General features: G+C 38.3%; 1 protein-coding gene across 1 annotated transcript in view; it reads left to right on the top strand.

The window, feature by feature from the left end:
- The first annotated feature begins 3,142 nt into the window (after nt 1–3,142).
- The window catches only part of GARIN2 (golgi associated RAB2 interactor family member 2), a 29,843-nt gene continuing 13,351 nt past the window's right edge, over nt 3,143–19,634 (top strand). Inside the window, exons 1-5 of the mRNA XM_088025161.1 lie at nt 3,143–3,301; nt 5,820–6,019; nt 6,736–7,273; nt 10,101–10,348; nt 19,331–19,432. Coding sequence (XP_087881287.1) covers nt 3,143–3,301; nt 5,820–6,019; nt 6,736–7,273; nt 10,101–10,348; nt 19,331–19,432 — 1,247 coding nt within the window. The remainder of the gene's footprint in view (nt 3,302–5,819; nt 6,020–6,735; nt 7,274–10,100; nt 10,349–19,330; nt 19,433–19,634) is intronic.

Here is a 19,634-nt window from a genome sequence, read left to right as displayed (position 1 = left end):
TACTTTCCAAGCTTTCTTTGCCTCTTCCCCTCATCTGGGAACTCAGTGTACCAAGGATGCTGCTCACAGTGATCAACTTTTCTAGATCTCCAGAGGAGGGGGCGCATGAACTGATATGAGAGAATCTGAGCTCAGAAGGATACAAAAGTGTAAGAAATCACAGCTGTTCTGGAAAATGAAGGGTGAACAATTGCTGTGACTTTGCTTGTCACCCTGACCCAAAAGGATGCTGACCTTTGTTCTCCTTCTGCTATCATACCTTGCTTTCATTAAAAAAAACGCTCTTTTCTAGTGATTTCTTGTTGTGTTCCAGGAGATTCCCCATATATTTAGCCCCCAAAGATCCGTCTGATGCTTTGATCACTTGCTATGTCCTCTGGTTCTCTAAAGCAGCTTCACCGTCTTTCAACAAAGTGATGATGGAATAGATGCCTTGTGCTATTGGATAAGTTGGGAAGGAGAGAAAATGCAGATGACAAGCCTTTCTGTGTTTTTTTCCTACCATCCCATCACTATGAGGAGTCTTCCATTGCTGTCGTAAAGCCCTTTTCTTGGAAACCTGGGGTGACTAAATAAAACCTTTTTGCGCGTTAACCCTCAGACCTTGTCTAACTCCTCCATATCTTCTTTTACATCCTCTACCCTCTCCTCTATACCTTTTACTTCCTCTTTCTTTATATTATTATTATTTCCATTAACTTCTTTAAAATAATCACAAACATACAGAAATATTGCAAGTACAGTACAAAGAACTTTTTTCCCCAAATCTTTTAAGAGTAATTTGCCAATTTGATGCCCCGTGACCCCCAAATACTTTAGTTTGTGTTTCCTACAACCAAGGACATTCTCCTACATGGCCAAAATTTAACCATCAAAATCAGAACATGAACATTGTGTAATACCATCATTTAATCCTGAGACCCCACTCAAATTTTACCATTTGTCCCAATAATGGGCTGCATAGCTAACAGATCCTGTTCAGAAGCTCAATTGCAGTTAGTTACCACGTCTCTTTAGTCTCCTTCGGTCTGGAATGGTTTTTTAGTCATTCTTTGACTTTCATTATGTTGACATTTTTGAAGATCACAGACCAGTTATTTTGTCAAATATCCCTCAAATTGGATTTGTCTGATATTTCCTAATGGTTGGTTTCGGGTCATGCATCTTTGGGAAGGATATCACAGGAGAATGCTCTGTGCTTCTCATTATATCCTATAAGGTGATGCACCATTTTGATTTGTCCCATTACTGGTAGTGTTCATCACTCCACTATGATGGTGTGACTTCTTCACTATAAAGTTACTTTTTCCTCCTTTGAAATTAATAAGTATGCTGGTAGAAGGTACTTTGAATGATGTAAATTCTCAGTTCTTCCCCAAACTTTTAATTTATTCATTTATTTATATCAGTATAAATTCTCATGGTTTCCTATTTTATTTGATCAATTCCCCTGTATGTAACCAATTACCCTCCTCTTCCACCATCCTCTCTCCTGCTCGGACATCCTCCTCACCCTGCTAGGTCCTGATTTCTTACACTGCACCTCCCTTCTCCTGACAACAGAGGTCTTCTTGCCTCCTTTGGGTTCTGAGCCAAGGCTCTCCACCCTCCCAGTACAGATCTCTTTGTCCCAGCTAATGGATCTAGGACAAAACTGTTCAGGAATAAAAGGGAATAGGAAGAAGGAGGACACCTTCTGTATTCTTTGGTGCTCCCTCCCTTTCCTCCTTTCCGTCTCTCCTGACCTGTTCTGACCCCTCTCGCTCTTGCCACTTCTCACGTCCATCTTTCCAAGAACTCAAGGCAGTACTGAACCATGGGCAAAGGCATAATCAGTCAGACTATGAAGGTTTGCATCCTGGTATGGGGACTTGGGTAAGTTACTTCCCCTCTCCAAGCCTCAGCTGCATGCATGAGCATCTTAAGAGTGCTATTTGATAGTATTTTCGATAATGCATGTAAAGTCTTTGCTGCCTGCCACATATCAAACACTAAATAAATTTTATTTTTATTTCTCATCCCCTATGTTTTAAATGGTGGTAGTGGTGGTGGTGGTGGTGGTTTTCTCTCTCTCTCTCTCTCTTTTCCTGAATGCTCTTTCTGTCTCATTATTTTTACACTTTAGCTTCACTGAACTATTTTACTTACTTGCTTTTCCTGATTCTTTTTACTTTCCCTATGTTTGTTCATGCATAGATGTGCTAAAGGGAGGCATTGAGTTGCCACCAGCACGAGGTCTGATGGGGAATTCCTGTGCCCAGAGTCATTGCTCATAGGATGTCAGGTAGCTGTGGTCTCTGCAGCCCGTGACCCTGACTGGGACAGCAACAAGACATGTCCACTATTTACCTACTTACTTAGCTTGAACAAAAGGGGAAAACAAGCCTCTGAGAAAGGACTGAGGTGTAACTATATGCTCCCAGTGGAACACAGGACAGCTACTTGCCAGTTAAGGACCCCTCCTCTAACTGACATAGGCTTGGTGAAGAGGGAAGGGGGTGACCTTTTGAACATATGAACAGAATTACATTCTGAGGCCTTGTTCCCCTCTTGGAATTCTGTCATTTCTGGCTGATAGAAGGTGAAATCCCCTGTTCCTTGTTGAAGCAATTTCTGGAGAGAGTCAGAGCGAGAGAATGGAGAAGATAGACAACAGTCATTGATTAGGTAGAAAGCCACTATTTACCTGTCAACCTAGAGCTAAGCATCAGTCAAGGGTGAATGGTCAGGAAAAGATGGTTTCAGTTTAGTATAGTTTTGATACCCTACTTACCAAAAAAAAAAAAAAAAGTATTCGAGAATTCTACATAATGGGAAGGGTAGTGGTACTATTAATTAGACAGAAAATGACAGTTTGGGGGATGTGACACATAAGTTTCATGACCTCCTAGAGAGGCCTTTTCTAACTGCCTTCATTAATTAGGGTTGCCAGCCCCACACCCCAGGCTGCATAGGGGCACGATCTTACAATCATGTTCAGATGTATCACCAATGCCCAATGCAGTGCCTGGCATATCATAGATGTTGATAAAATTTGTTGAATTAATGAGTAAATGAGGCAAATTTATTATATTAAATTTTCTCTGTATCTGTTCATTGTGTTCCCATTCCCTCGACTTTCTAATGTTTGTATGTAAGCGCCATGAAGAAGAACAATAGGAACTCTACCACAAGGATCAATGAGCAAGATGCCATCTCCATCCCACCCTCCCAAGATCCAGGAGATCTTCAAAATATGTTGAATGGAGGAGAGTATGCCCCTTTTGTATCTCCTCCCATATTAGAGAGCAATTTTATCCAGGTAAATAATATTTGAGCCCTGAATTAAGTTCCAGTAAGTTCAGTGATTAATTTTCTCAAAGAAACTGAAAAGATTAAGAGGAGAATTATTTTAAATGTGATAAAGGAATGCATGAGACAAAGGGAACAATTTTGGGACTTTAACCAACCTAAAATAATTATAATGTTAAAAAAAATTCATTTCAAATTTTCCCAGCAAACTCTCACCTAGGAATTCTGTTTTAACTCCATCATAATTGTCATTCTATCATAATCTTCCCAAAATGACATGAAGAGATTACAGTAAATTCAGAACATCCTACCACAGGAAAGCTTTCAGATAGCTCCTTTCTTAGATTTAGAAGACATTTTAAAGAATAACATCTATGACACAACTGGGTATTTAGCTCTTAGTTCTAAAATTAAAAGATAATTGTCAAATTGTGAGGGAGAAGAGTTTTCTTCTCATAAAAATATACCTACATTATGAATGAAACTGCATTTCAATGCATTTGAGAGCAGTTCTCACTTTTCTGTAAACATTCAACATTAAAACCTTCAGACAACATTAAAGGGGAAATGAGTTCACTGTTGTAGGCCATACCCCTAAACCACACAGTAAGGCCACAACCAAGTGTAACACGAAACACACCCATTCAAGCAGCTCCTCAGCTGATTCTACAGAGAGGAGACAGGGGAGACAACAGACACTTCTTCCTCCATAAATGTGTTCTCTGCCCTGATGCCTTGGGCTTGAAGGAGACCTCCCACCTCCAGAACATACACCCCCAGAGGCAGGTGTTTAAAGAACACATTTAAGTAATGCCCGGAACACATGTGATAGGTCATGATTTGATGATTTTACCTTCTATATGCTTCTTTCCTACTGATAATCTTCTTATTTTATTTTTCACACTTCTTCCTACTCCCTTTTCAAATAACCTTTTGCATGCTCTATTGAACCCTGGGGGAGGTAGGTAGCACTCTATAGACAGACATGCTGCATATCATAATTGGGTGAGGTATTCCCTTCAACATACACAACCTCTCACGCACGGTTAGTATGTCTTTGGCAGCAAGTTGCCACAGGTCCCTGACCCGACTTTAAACAAAAAAGAACAACAGTTATGTCAAAGTAAAAGAGCCACAGGGCATCAGCTCACTTGCAGGGAGTCTTCAAGGACCCAGGTCCTCTCTTGTGCTCTATCCCCCTCGAGTTAGCTCCCCTCAGGACATTACAGGCAAACAGGACAGTGACAGTTGCCAGAAACAGAAGAGATGCTCTCATCATAGCAACTTTCTGTGAGGACTGAGAAACCTTTCCCAGAGCCACCAGGAGGCCCCCACTGTGTCTCATTGGCCAGGCCTAGGCCACATTGCCCTGCTGAAAGCAAGCACTAGCAAGGGGATGAAATCACCATGACCAGTTGAGGTTTATCAGTATTTAGCCCCTGAGCCAGAGCACCATCCCTCAGCTGCAGTACCAGATGGATTCTGGATTCTGTTAATCAGGCATGGCTTTGGGCAAGTCCATAGCATGGGCTGCAACCTCTTTCTGAGGGGAGATATGTGTGTGTGTGTGTGTGTGTGTGTGTGTGTGTGTATTTTTTTTTTTTTTTAGTGATTTTTGTGTGTGTTTTTGAGTTAATGTACAGCTGAGAAACCAAGTGTTGCCCCTCTCTGCCTTCCTTCACATACCTGTCTGGCCAGTTTCCAGTGTTCTTTTCTTCCAACTGGCAGAGATTTTACTGGCCAAGATTCTTGGACTTTGGGATTTTTGCATATGCTGTTCCTCTGCCTGAAAATCTCTCCTGTCCACCCAGCCAGTTTAACTCCCACATTGTTCGGGTCTCAGCCAGAGGTCTCTTTCTCAGAGGAGATTTCTCTGACCCTATCTCTGGGGTGTGCTGGAGCTGGCTGACTAGTAAGTGTCCAGGAAATTTGGAAGTCCGTCGTTAAACACAGGTATTATTAAAAATTAAATCATATAAACTCATATACTCAAACCTCGTTGTTCCTATTATTTTACAACATTTTACTATTATTTATGCTCTTAAGGTTACGGATAAAAGAGTTTGACAAAGGTCAATGAAGACTTCTGTGAGCATCAACTGACTATACTGAAATTAAAATAAAGCTTTGTATATAGCATATTTGTAAATAATAAACATGTGCATATCTTCTAAGAGATAGTTGTTACACATTTACCAGCACACCACTACCTGTCTCCCCTCTTAAATCAAGTCTCCTGCTATATGCCTTACAGCACAGCACCCTGAACTTGTACTTGGTAATACTTCCTGCAATAATAATTAGTGACATATTTGTTTAATGTTCACCTTCCCTGATAGAACCCCCACGGCCCAGGGACTATGTCTGTCCATTCACTGTGGTATCTCCAAGAATTCACATCAGCAAGTGATTGAACAAATGCATCATCACGGTTCATTTCTACTTTATTTCCTACACTGCTCGGGTAAGTGCGGTTGTCGGGGCCATGCAATTTAGCAGAAAACTCCTCTTCCTGTTCTCTGCATTAGGTTAACAGGAGAGGTGAATCCATTTACCTTCATAACCGAGCCAACTGGGTGACTGTAGGCATCTGCTCTTCCAGTAAAACCCACAAGACCCCCAGTGTGATGCTTCTGGCACATCTGACCCCTGAAGCTCAGAAAGATACAGAACCCCTGTTTCAAAGTCTCCTGACATCTCCTTCGCCAGAGAACCTGGTGCTCACCAGGTGAGTTACAAAGGGAAGAGGCTAAGGATCTCTCAGAAAATATGCTTTACCCCTGAGAAGCTGAAAATAAAAACACCAATGGCATTTGCTTCAAGGGAGCTTCTCACTTGCACTCTGCTACAACTGACAGTCAGTCATGTCCTTAAAGTCTGGGAAAATAGCTTATGACAAGCTAGCAGTCAAAGAGGTATTTAATTTTTAAAAATCAAACCTAAGTAACAGTAACTGAAGATCCATTATGAACTGCCTCTCTAGAACAGGCCCTTCCTTCCAAGCACCCCAGCTTCCATCAGAATTTGCTCTGGTCTTGTCTCAAGCCACTAACTTGCTATGTGACCTAGAGCAATCACTCAACTTCTCTCAACTTTGCAGGATTAACAAAGCCCGACAACCTCTCATGATAAGTAGTTGATACGCTGATTTTTTTTAATTCATCAGAGTCTTAGGAGTATGATTTGAGTAAGATGGCCCCAGGGACCCTGGTTCCATGTGCTAAAAACAAAGTTTTGAGCCTCAAAAGCTAAGGGCCAGACCTGGGAACATGGTGGCCACAAGAAGGTACTGCCCAACCCCATGCCTGCTCCAGTCCAGGCCTGTCTGGGAGACAAGCCTGTTGTCCTGCATCTCACTCAGCAAACTGCTATACAACAGAGAAGGAAAGCCCTTTTTTTCGGTCTCCAGTCAGGCCTCCAGATGACATTTGTGTTGGTTTTCAGGTTTCTCCCTCTGCAGTTTGTGACTCTTTCTGTGCACGATGCTGAGAATATGCGCCTCAAAGTAAAGCTGGTGAGTGGTCGAGCCTACTACCTACAGCTCTGCGCCCCTGCGTGTAAACAGGACGCCCTCTTTTGTCAGTGGGTGGAACTCATCTCCCTCTTGAATGAGGAGAAAGCCAAAGCTTCCAAACTGTCAGAAGTCTCAAGCCTCTCAGAAGTCACAAATAGCACAGACATCACAGGCTCGACGGACATCATGGATATTGCAGCGTTCACAGCTCTACAGAGCCCACCCCTGTGCACATGTTCAGACCCCGTACATGCTGCAGAAAGCACTGATTTCTCAGATTTCACAGATGATGTCACCGATGTCACCGACGTCACAGATGTTCCAGAAAATGAGGTCAGAGAGACCCCAGATATAAATATTGTCACAGAAGTCACAGAAGTCACAGACCTCTGTGACATCCCAAACTGCTCAGAGGTCACGGTGGTGTTTGAAAATGATGACATACTAAGGGCCAAGCAAGAGGAAAAGGTAAGAGACATGGCAGACTTTCATTCTTTAATAATCAAGAACAAGAGTGATAACCAAGATCATTCTTCTTGGTTAGCTCCTTGACACTGGTTATCAAAATGCTATGGAATGTGCTCTGAGTAACCTAATTTTAATAATGGGATATTAGCCCTGAGCCCTGGTATAAAGGAGTTGTAGGATGTATCCTGAAAGAGGCAGGGACCATCCTTACCAACAAATTTAACCCAGTGTCAGAAAGCTATGGTGGGATGGAAGGAACTTCTGGACCAGGGTCAGAAGACCTGGGTTGGACTCTTGACCTGCTGCATAGCTGTTTGGACAAACCACTGGAGCTGCATGAGCTGCATGAGTTTCCTCGTCTCCAAAATAAGGATATTAATGTCACATAATGGCTATTTTAGGGTTTAAATGTATATAAAAGTATGCACTACATTGAAGGATGGGGTGAAATTTCAACAGGTAAAAGTGAGGGTGGGTATAGAAAAATAAAGTGCCAAAAGAAGTGAGTGGCTTTAGAAAAGGCTAATAAGTGGAAAAACACAGCTGTATCCAAGAAAGTTTAGTTCAGTTTGGCTGGAGCACAATATATGTGAAAAATATTAGGATATAGGTTTGAAAAGTTGTTTGCCAAATCAAGAAGCGTGGACATTGCTCTTTGGGCAAACTTTAACCATAAAAACCCTCTGTGTGAGGGAGTGAAGGAACTGTGCTTTTAGAAAGATTAATCTGATGGTAGCATCGATTGTAGATAAAGGCATAAGTTTGAGGATCTACTGCTGGAAAACCTCTGTGGGGCCCATGATAGAAAAATCATAAAGGGCAAGGATAGACATTTTACAGAAGAAGAAAACTGCCAATAAATATACTGGAGAAAGTTGAACCTCATTTGTAATCAAAGGAATGCAAACTTAGGAAAAAAAAACCTATAAAACTGTTAATTGAAAGAATAAAAATAGCCAATGTTAGTAAAATTGTGGCCAACTTGGGATTCATATAGATTCATGGTAGAGATAAGAACTGGCCCAAACTTTCTTGAAATCATTATGAATCAAGGGCCTAAAAATGTTTATACCCTTTGACTCAGTGATTCCATTTCTAGGAATCTTCCTTAAGGAATTAGTCAGAAATAAGAATGAAGATTTAGCTATAAAGGTGTTAATTATAGCAAATCTATACCATGTTTGTCAAAATGAAATAATGAAAATTTGGAAGGAACCTAAACATCCACCACAGGAGAATCACTAAACTGATACAAATCCATGAAGGGCAGGTGCTGTATTAATCTTTTTCAGAAGCGATCATCATATCTGACAAGATCATAGACAGTCGGTAAATATTTGTTAAGTGAAAGACTACTCTGTAGTTATTAAAATTGTTTTGAAAAACTTTCTTTACCTGGAGAAATTTTCATGATTGAAAAAAGTTGAGTGAAAAATAAAATATGATCCCTATTATATAAAAATACATTTATATGCTCACAAGAAATAGGAGGGGGAAAAGTCATATTATTAGCAGCAGTTTATTTCTAGATTGTGGGATTATAGGCAATTAATGTTTTCCTCTTCACACTTTTCTGAATTTTCTGTTTCCTACAATAAAAATAATTTTAAATCCAAAATTTCAAGCAGTTTTACACACAATTTTTAATGACATGAGGAAAATGCTTTTAATAAATTGTCAAGTGAACAATGTAGGATATATAACTGAAATGTTATCACAAAGCAGACATATAGAAAATAAACAGACAAAAAGCCTGAATGAAATGTGCCATAGGAGTAGTATTCCTGGCCAGTGGCCCCAAGCAAGCAATAATTTTCTCCCTTTCACTTTATATCTTAAAGGATCTTCTAAATATTCTATAATAAATATGTAAATTATGTGTTACTTTCACTGACAGGAAAAAAAAGTTTTTTCCTTAAGGAGGAGGGGACTGTATTATTTTCCAGGGAAGTTAATAGAGGTGGTGGATGAGGCGGTGGCTGTGGGAGGAAAGCACAAGTGTGAGAGGATAGTAGAGAGACACAGTGTTTAGAACCAGCTGATCAATTGCTCAGAGGCCTGGGACAGATTCTGAGGAAGGCAGTGAGTGGCTGGGAGAGGTGGTCCATTAATAGAACCCAGGAAATTAGGAGAACAGGTAAAGATTTTATGGTATTAGTTTTAGGTATAGGTTCTAAGTCTTTTGAAAAATTAACTCTTTTGTCTTAGTGTGAACCTCCTAACTCATGTCACCTATTAGATACTTTTTTTTTTAAGATTTATTTATCTGAAGGAGAGAGAGAGCACGAGTGAGCAGGGGGAGGGGCAGAGAGCGAGGGAGAGAAAGGGAGAAAAGCAGACTCCCCGCTGAGTGTGGAGCCTGACACAGGGCTTGATCCCAAGACTCTGAGATCATGACCTGAGCTGAAATCAAGAGTTGGACGCTTAACTGACTGAGCCATCCAGGTGCCCCTCACCTATTAGATACTTTTAAATTAAGAGCAACATCAGATTGGGGAGGAAGTGGTAAGGTATTTCTAGACAACCTCCCATGCCCCGACAATTCAGAAAAAGGAAATGCTATAATTAAGTGCTAATTTTCTGGTGTAAGCTGACAGTGGTGTACCTGGCCACATGACCTTCTGAATGTGCTGTGTCAGGTCCCAGACTATCAGCCTCCATACAACACCCAAGCCTCATTCCCTCAACATTGTGCCTGTGTACCTGAAGGAACTCAATAGATATGAATGAAATGATTACTGTATTAGATATTTTTGCTCCATAAATCATCTGTTTCTGTGTGATGTTCTTCTGTTACCTGATTTGCCGCTGTTTATTATTTTCAAAGGAAAAACTAGGAAACACTCTGAAGTCTGGGTGTCTACGAGATGCAAAAACTAAGAACGAGCTCAGAGAACCCTCAAAACATGTCACCATCTCAAATGTAACACTGACTTTCCAAGGTGAACGATGTTTTCATACCACCTTGACTCAAGAAGAAAGTGAGACAAGTTCGTTCAAAGGGATGAGTGCCAGATCCTCTGAAATAAGGACAACTGAATTTAAAAGCACAGCTCTTGAGGCTGAAGAATCCAGGTATGTGAGGCAGGGAAATGCCAGGGGTGCTGAGACAGGGCATAATGTAAGTAAGTATATGCTCTCGAGTCTCTGCCACTCTGGCATCTGTTGCTGAAGATTCTCAGCTATAGCTACAATGAATGATGACATAGTCAACTCTTGATTATCCACATTTGGTTTAACCTCATCTAATTTTTATTTTCCTGTCAACTTCTCACACCGTGCAGCTCACATTCGAGGCTACCTGGTATCAGCTGTGTGTGCTGAAGAATATAGGATAGAATCAGAGTGTCCACGTTTTGGAGTTAAGGCACTCATCTCCCAGAGTGACTATGGGCGCTCTTGCTTTTATCTTTATACTTCTCTCCATGTTCTTCTCTACATATTTCTTATGCTTTTCTACATTTCCAACAAATAACTTCATAATCTGAAAAAATTTTTTCATAATTTTATTTATTCTTTTTAAAGATTTATTTACTTAATATTTTAAATAGAGAGTGCAAGCAGCGGGAGGGACAGAAGGAGACGGGGAGAGAGAGAATCCTGGAGCAGGCTCCCGGCTGAGCACAGAGTCTGACTCACAGGACTCCATCTCACGACCCTGAGATCAGGACTGAAGCCCAAACAAGAGTTGGGCACCCAACCAACTGAGCCACCGACTGAGCCCAACCGACAGAGCCCCCTGTTTTCATCATTTTAAGACTCAAGTGCAAGCTGAATGTGAGAGAGCACTGTTGTATTCTAAAGATAAAAGTTAATCCAATCATTTCAAAATAACACCTAAAAAGAAACCAGAGAAACATGTAGAGGTTTAAATGCTTACTTGAGCAAGAATGAAATAGGGAATGTAATGAATTATGTCTAAAATCTTTTTAAATATAAAAAACAAGCAGGAGAAAACAAAAACAAACCAAAAAAAGAAAGAAATGAAAAAGATCATAAGTAATTTGAAGTGCTATGGAGTTCTTCAGAAAGAATGACAAAACAGGCAAACCGCTGGACAACTTTTTTTAAAAATGATAAAATTAGGGACGCCTGGGTGGCTCAGTCAGTTAAGCGTCTGCCTTCGGCTCCAGTCATGATCCCAAGGCCCTGGGATTGAGCCCTGCATCGGGCTCTCTGCTCAGCAGGCAGCCTGCTTCTCCCTCTCTTCCCTGCTTGTGCTTTCTCTCACTCTGTTTCTCTCTATCAAATAAATAAATAAAATCCTTAAATAAATAAATAATAAAATTAGAAATTTAAAATGTCATCATCAACTAATAAGAACAATAGTATGTTATTGAGAAAGATTATATACAACTTTTCTTTAATAACTTTGAAACCCTAAGTTAAATAAATGACTTTAACAAAAATGCAAGGAGGCAAACTGGCACATGAGAACACAGAAAAAATTTATCCAAGAGCTCCCATAAAAAAAAAAACATAGCTGTGACTTTTACTGGAGAGTGTTTTAGATACTCTAAGAATTACCTCTATTTAAAGTTTTCTTTTAAATAATAGAAAAATTATGTTCTCCTAGTTTTTTGAAGTAAATAATTTGCCTGGATTATAAAGCCTGAAAGACAACACAAGAAAGAAAATTCTTGATTAATCCTACTTAAGACAATAAATGTTAAATTCATAGAATCTTAGCAGGCAAAATGTAGCGAGCTTAATATAAAATTAAGGAAACTGTCAATATGTCATTGTTATTTAAAAGAAAAGCAGAAAAAAATCATGGATACCTTAAATACATTTGAGAGAATTTGATATTCTTGATAAAGAGCCACAAAATGCAGAAGAGTTCTCCTTTAGCACAGTAAAGAGTATTTATTCTAAACCAGAGCCAACATTGTTTTTAATGAAGAAATTCTACAAGTGTGCTACTTAAAACTTAGAACAAATTAAGGTTGTTCCTATTAATATTTCTATGTGATATAATTTAAGGGAGTCTAGCAATTTCAGTAGAACAAAGAAATATGATAGATAAATATGAGATTTTTAAAAATCACTCTTCACAAATGGAAATTCATATTTAGAAAATTTGAGAATCGTCAAACATCTTGGTTTGTAAACAATTTTAGGAAGGTCACAGATTATAAGATAAACTCACAAAATATTGTTTGTTTCATGATTTTTATTAACAAACCAAAAATGCTCTGAAAAAAGAATGTATTTTTCAAAAGCAGCAATAAAAATCAAATATCTAGTGAGAGTGATTAGAGTCCTGTATATATGGAATTATAAAACTCTAATGGCAGAAACACAACTACAATAAGGAAAACTAAGCTCTCTATCTGGGCAGGTATATTTAAGACAACAGAGTAAGGCCTAAATTAATTTAGAAATTTAATACAGTACCAATTATCTCAATAGTATATCTCATAGAAATTGTACAATTATAGAAAGTACGTGGAAAAAATAGGGTAAAAATCTCAAGGAAACCATTGGGGCTGGAAAATGTCTAGAGGGACTCAGTTATATAAAATCTTAAGCCATATAATTAAAAGGCTATCAGAAACACCAGTAAAAAGTTTAGGATATAGAAATTAAGATAGTAAAATAGATTCAAACTGATAAAGGTTCAAAAGAAACATTAAAAAAAAGCAAAAGTCTAGAATATGTTGGTCAAAATATATGTTGTGCCGCAAAAAAGATTTCAGATAGGAAGAGAGTCAAATATTTTAAAACTAAAATAAACTAGAAGAAAATGGGATGGTTGAATTGCCTCAGTTGCATAAGAAAGATCATTTCTCCTCCTTCGAAGCAACAGAAGAAATTTTCAATGGCAAAGTTTGATTCATTCATTCCATAATATTCACTGCGTACTTTCTACGTGCTAGGTGCTGGGGATACGGCTGTGAAAATAAGTTAGAGGCTGTTTCATTCTAGTGGAGGATATAGATAATACACAAATAAAATACATTATTCCAGCTGGAGTGTACTGTGATAAAAACAAAAATAGAGTAACAGAATAGAAACAGGGATTTGAGGAAGAGGAAGGATATCTTATTGTGATCAGGGACAGCTTCTCTGAGGAAGGGCAGAGATCTGAAGGAAGGGTAGAACTCTTGGGGAACAGAGTTCCAGACTGATTGATTATATAACAATTATAAATATCTGCCCCCCAAATCATTTTAGGTAAATAAATACATAACAGCACAACAGGAAAAGAATAATAATAACTAGATAATCTATAATGGTTTTGCCTCCCATATATAGATATAGCTGATGGGAATTTCTAAAGGATCCAGTTAACAAATGGCTTAAAGTTATGATTAGGAAATTTACTCCAGAAGACAAATAAACAAAGAGGAATCAATCTCACTAATAACTAAAGAAATACAAGTTAAGCAATTACCAGTTCGCTTTCAATTAGCTGTTAACTATAACACTGATGGGTTCACTGTACATGGTGGGAACTTTCTAAAAAGTGATTTGGCAATTCATACTACAAATGATTATACCGCTTGACTTAACAGAACATGTGTCAAAGAAGTAATTCAAAAGGGAAAATAACTTAATTTAACACATGTTTTGTAGTTAAAACCTGAAAGTAATCCAAACGACCACTGGTGGAAGAATAGCTAACCAGGAAATATTATGTTAGTTTAGTGGAACAGCAGATCCCCATTAGGGAAAGAATAGAGAATTTCAATAAAAAGACCTATATGACTAATAAGGAACTACAAGCTAGAAAAGTAAAATTCTGAAAAATGTATATACAATGGTATTTTATTTCTACAAAAGGATGATAAGAAACCACAGTGTTTGGGCATAGTTGGTGATTAAAGGAATTAATATTTGTTGTAGCTATTGATAGATGTTTCCATTAAACTTTTATTGTGCATAATCATTATTATGATTACATGCATAATTTAAAATCAAAACTGATGCCAAGAGGCTTTAATTGGATACATTAATTGGAAAACATAGCAGCTAGAGAATGAACTTTGCAGTCAGACAACCCTGGGTTCAAATCCTGCTTCCTTTATTCTTGCACAAGTTAAATTAATTTCTTCAGGCCTTAGTTTCCTCATTTGTAAAATAGGAATAACACTGACCATGTAGAGTTGTTGCAGGGATTAAATAAGCTGATATTAAAAAGCTCACATGTCAGGCACCTGGTAATTACTCAAAAAAAAAAGAATTGATTAAAATAGGGAGGGAAGGAAGAAGGAAGAAAGAAAGGGAGGGATTGAGGGAGGGCCCACAGATTAGATTGAACACAGATCTAACATAGTTTTGACTTACATTGAATATAGTAGAAAGATGATTCTATACCTCTGAAGTAACCTTTCTAATATACCATCCAAAAACTGAACCCAGAGAACTGGGGGAAAAAAGCATAAAACTGATTAAATATTTTTAATGCAGTAAAGAAATTGAGGTTATTTAAACTGAAGAGAAAAACTGTAATAGGTGACAATTACCATCTTCAGTGTACAAGGAAGTACAGGTTTAAGGCTAAATTTAAAAAGTGGATTTAAGGGGCGCCTGGGTGACTCAGTTGTTAAGCGTCTGCCTTCGGCTTAGGTCATGATCTCAGGGTCCTGGGATTGAGCCCTGCATTGGGCTCCCTTTTCGGCAAGAAGCCTGCTTCTCCTTCTCCCACTCCCCCTGCTTGTGTTCCCTCTCTCGCTGTGTGGTTTTAAAGTGAAAATTATTGTAACTAAACACAAAGAAAATTTGATTACATAGTAAAACAATATAGCAGATAACCAATCAATAAAAAATAATTAATGGATATCATTGATTAGATATTAATAAACAACAGAACTTATTTCTGGAGGTTGTAGAATCTTTCTCCCTAGAAACTTCTCAAAAACACACATCAGGCCATTTGTCCTGGATAGACTTCAGACATTCTCCTGCCAGGGATCAAGTCCCATTTGTGTTACATATGTAATTTTAATCTACTGCTAAAATAAATGACAGAACATATGGAGAAGTCAAATATAAGTATGTTCTGGAGATTCCTTAAAGGAGTGGAATGGAATGGAAACAGTTAATACACCTGAGTATGTTGTAGGGTCCTGAGAAATAGACTTATTAGATGCTCAGTAAATGATCACTATTGTCACTAATTATTCATTTCCAATGGTGTAGATAAAAGAAAGTTGGCTATTCTGTCTCAAAAACAAAATAAATAAATAAATAAATAAAACAAGAAACCCTTACTCAAAAAATATCTTAAGCAACTGAGGATTAATTACTCAAAGCTGGCTTCCTTTTTAACCTTTTTTCCTGGCTAAGGAGGGGTCAAAAAAAGCAAAGGAATATGGGTGATCCTTAGGAGAACCAGAGCCCTTGAAATCAGAGCAATGTTTGCTTTCACTTCTGGACTGCCACAATTCTGGAAATTCTAGAGCCTCTAGATCCAAGTGCCAACACATTCCAGGATAATGATTTCAACAATTTTGGCTGTCTGCTCAAACAAAGCATTAATATCTAGGGCTTCTATGCCAATGATTCTCAATGTGTGGTTGGTTAGCATCATCACCCGGGAACTTGTTAGAAATGTAAATTCTTGGGTCCATCTCATCCTCCTAAATCTTAAACTCTGGCCTTCTGTGTTATAATAGACATCCAAGTGGTTCTAATGCACATTCAAGTCTGAGAACCATTGCCTTATGAGAAGCCAGTCCTAGACACAAAGGAGAGTTTAGCAAGAATTACTCTCTCATGAGGACTTCTCCTGGGGTCCCATAGCCAAAATAAGTATTCCTTTTTATAGCCAGAGTAAGAACTATTGGTTCAAACTCAAGGGAGCCTTCTTCAGGAACTTTTCCTATATGACCAGGAGCTCTGAAATTTGGATTAAAAAAAAGAAAATAAATAAATAAATGATTGGTTCAATGTTCAAGAAATTATCCTGCTTTGGATTGAGGGTGGAGAAGTAGCTGAAATAATATCCCCCAGAACACTGATCTATTATTTCTTGATGGTAACAACCACTGAATTCTTTTGGGGAACTAAACAATGGCCAGAAGGGCTAATTGGTCAGTCTGATGTGTTAGAGGAGAAAGAAGGACAAAGACAAAGAAAAAACCAGGAGACAGAGTAAGGAAGGGAGATGGAAATATCAACCATCAGTCCAAGTAATTATGGACAGGTAATTATGGACAGGCGAAAGGAATATAAGAAGGAGGGGATAGAAACAGGTGCCACTCAGTAGGAAACGTATTTCACTACCACGCATGAGTATGGCTTTCACAGAAAAGCATAAGATCTCTAAAAAACTAGATAAAAAATGAATCCATTCAATTTAGCAATGTATTCTAAATAATAATTGATCAGGCCTGATCACTCTGATGTCTTCCTTCTGTTTTTTTTCATCCATATGTCTCCAATTCTATGACCTGCCCTTATCTAAGGCTTCAGAAACACAATTCAAAATCTCACGAAGTTAACTGTTTACGTCATTTCACCTTCTTCTTTCCTTGCCCTTTTGCACATAATAAATGCCCTAAAGCATGAGATTAGCTTTTAGTGCATTTAAAAAAAACTTTATAAAAGTAATAGGCTTTACTTTTTTTATAGTTTTAGATTTACAGAAAATTGAGCAACTAGTACATAGAGCTCCATATACCCACCCCTCTGCCACCTCCTCACTCTCCCCCCTACGTCCAATTTTCCCTATTATTAACACCTTGCATTAGTGTGGCACATTTGTTACAATTAATAAGCAACATTGATACATTATCATTAACTATAGTTCCTAGTTTAAGGTTCACTCTTTATGTTGCACAGTTCTCTGGGTTTTGACACATACAGTGACATGTACCCACCATTACACACAAATAGTCTCACTACCCAAAAAAAAATCCTCATTAGATTAGCTTGTAATAGCTTTCTAAATATTAAAAATTGTAAGGATAACTTAAATTTTTAGGATGTAAAATGCTCTGTAGGTACAATGTTTTGTTAGTCTATTATGATCACAATTAGAAGCAATGAGAAAATGAATTCCTATATAAATGGCAAACATCAAAGAATTTTAAAGATAAAAGGGATCTTGAAGGTTAGCAAATCCCAGATTCTTCAAGGCCCTGTGCCCTTCTGTCTGTCAGCTTCCTGTATCATTCATCTGCTGAGTCTACTAGGAAGAAACAAAGAAAAAGAAAAACAAAGCAAAAAACAAATTTTGGTTCCAAGCAATCCTATTAAGCTCAACTTAATCAAGGATGGATTCTTTTTTATTGCATATTTGCATCTGGAACATAATTACTAGCTAAAGCCTAATTTGAGAATGTTCAATATGAATGAAAGATGTTATATCTAAGAACAGAATGGAATTCAGTTTATTCCTGGGACGTTTGTAGGGTTAAGTCAATATCCTGTGAGAGTGATAAGTAAGTTCTATCTATTTTTCTTCTCCAAGACCAGGGATTTCAGTGACATTTTATAACCATGTACTTTGGGAAAATGAAAAAAAAAAATTAAAGGATGACCTTGTTGAATATTTTGCCCTCAGATTTATTAGTCTTTAAAATGTAAATTGAGCAATTTCAATCTAAATGAGTGAAAGACTATGGAGATGTCTCCAATGTCACTTTAGTTCCTTTAAAAGTGAGGGATTTACTGTATGAATCATTTATATTCCTTCTCATACCTTGATCATAGTGCTACTATTGACTCTTCCCTTCGTTTTATTTATTTTTTATAAATTTCTTTTTTTTTAAGATTTTATTTATTTGAGAGAGAGAGAACAAGCAGGGAGAGCAGCAGACAGAGGGAGAAGGAGAAGCAGACTCCCCGCTCAGCAGGGAGCCCAATGTGGGGTTTGATCCCAGGACCCTGGGATCATGACCTGAGCTGAAGGCAGATGCTTAAGGAACGACTGAGCCACCCAGGCGCCCCCCTTCCCTTTGTTTTAAAGAGGATAATGTCAGGCTTCATTTTAATTTGCACCTATTTTTTAAAGTACATTTACTCAATATTTCTCAGTCTCTTAAAAACTTTTATCACTAAGCTCAACCTTCATGTAAATCACCAGACCTATTTGGTGAAGGCTACGTGAGCATTTATTTGCAAACTTCTTAGAAAATTATTAATTTAACCTCTGTTTCAGAAAGATCCATTGTAGACCTCCACCTGGGATTTCTTTGCCAGACACCTTAAAACGGATCATAATTATGTCTCTATACATTTATCTGGGAAGCTATTGTCTGAGGGTAATTATTCTTCCCAAGTGCTTTCTTTTACTCAAACCGCAATGCTTCCAAAAAATTTTTGAAAATGTAGCCAAGAAACAAAGATTTGGTGAAAATTAAGTGACTGAAGTTTATGTTTCAGCATGCCAATGAGGTTAAGAAAATAAGTATTTTAATTATTGTTATTAATTTTAAAAATCAGGAATGCAGAAACCTTCTTTATCCAAAAGCATTTTTGAAAGTGAAATGATCTGAAAAACTGACAGCTAGCCTCCTATCTGAGCCAGTAAACTATAAGAAATGCAGTTACCTGGGCAAATACTTGGGCATGTTATTTGCCTGCAAAATTTCCTAGCCCTGTTGCCCGCATCAGGGCCATAGAGATTGTGATGAAGAAGCCAGCAGAGGTGGGCACCTTCTAACGCCAGGCACCCAGAATCCCTCCCATGTCTCTATGAGAGCCTATATTCCCAACACAAGGGACTCTACACAAGCCCCTGGGCAGCAGCAATTAGCTCAGTCTCAGCCCCAAATGAGTTTTCAGACACTGGAGAGGCAGTAGGATGGTGATGCCCACAGCCTCACAGAGTGACAGGTGATAGATAAAATAAAAATAGATTATATGTTATTATATACTAGTCACTTTTATGGCTTTTAAAGTTTGGATAGCTTGCATGTTAACAGAAATGTAGGTAATTTTACTCTAAAATGTGTTATTATATAATACCCTAGGCTTGCTAAACATGTTTCATTACTACCTACAAAGCGTGCAGAGAGTGGCCAGTTATCTCATACCTAGTCATTCTCTTCTAAATATTTGTGGTTACGCTGGCAACATTTTGAAACGTGCTGTTTGTTTTTACAGGAGCATGAGAACTGATTCAGTCACCTCAGGTATGGAACGAATCCCACTACATTTGTTTGTGATCTCTGGTATCTGGTGGTCACCTCTGCGCCTGGGAACAGAGTAGTTAAGAGCAAAGGAATGCAGCTAGCTCTTTTGATGCGTTCCCTTTGCTCCACTCTGAGTCCCACCGTGTAGGAACTCTTCCTCAAAGCCTGTCCACACACTAGCTTTCAAGTAGTAGGCATCTTGGCATTTTTTCTGTGCTGGTAGAGTACTGAATCCGACTCACTGGGCAGGAACCACTCCCAGGCCAGCTCTGCAA

Source organism: Eumetopias jubatus, unplaced genomic scaffold, assembly GCF_037043125.1.
Source record: "Eumetopias jubatus isolate StellerSeaLion01/CBP00866 unplaced genomic scaffold, mEumJub1_p1.0 scaffold_7, whole genome shotgun sequence".
NCBI lineage: Eukaryota > Metazoa > Chordata > Mammalia > Carnivora > Otariidae > Eumetopias > Eumetopias jubatus.
Note: the sequence above shows the minus strand (reverse complement) of the source record. Positions and strands in the feature narration are given on the sequence as shown.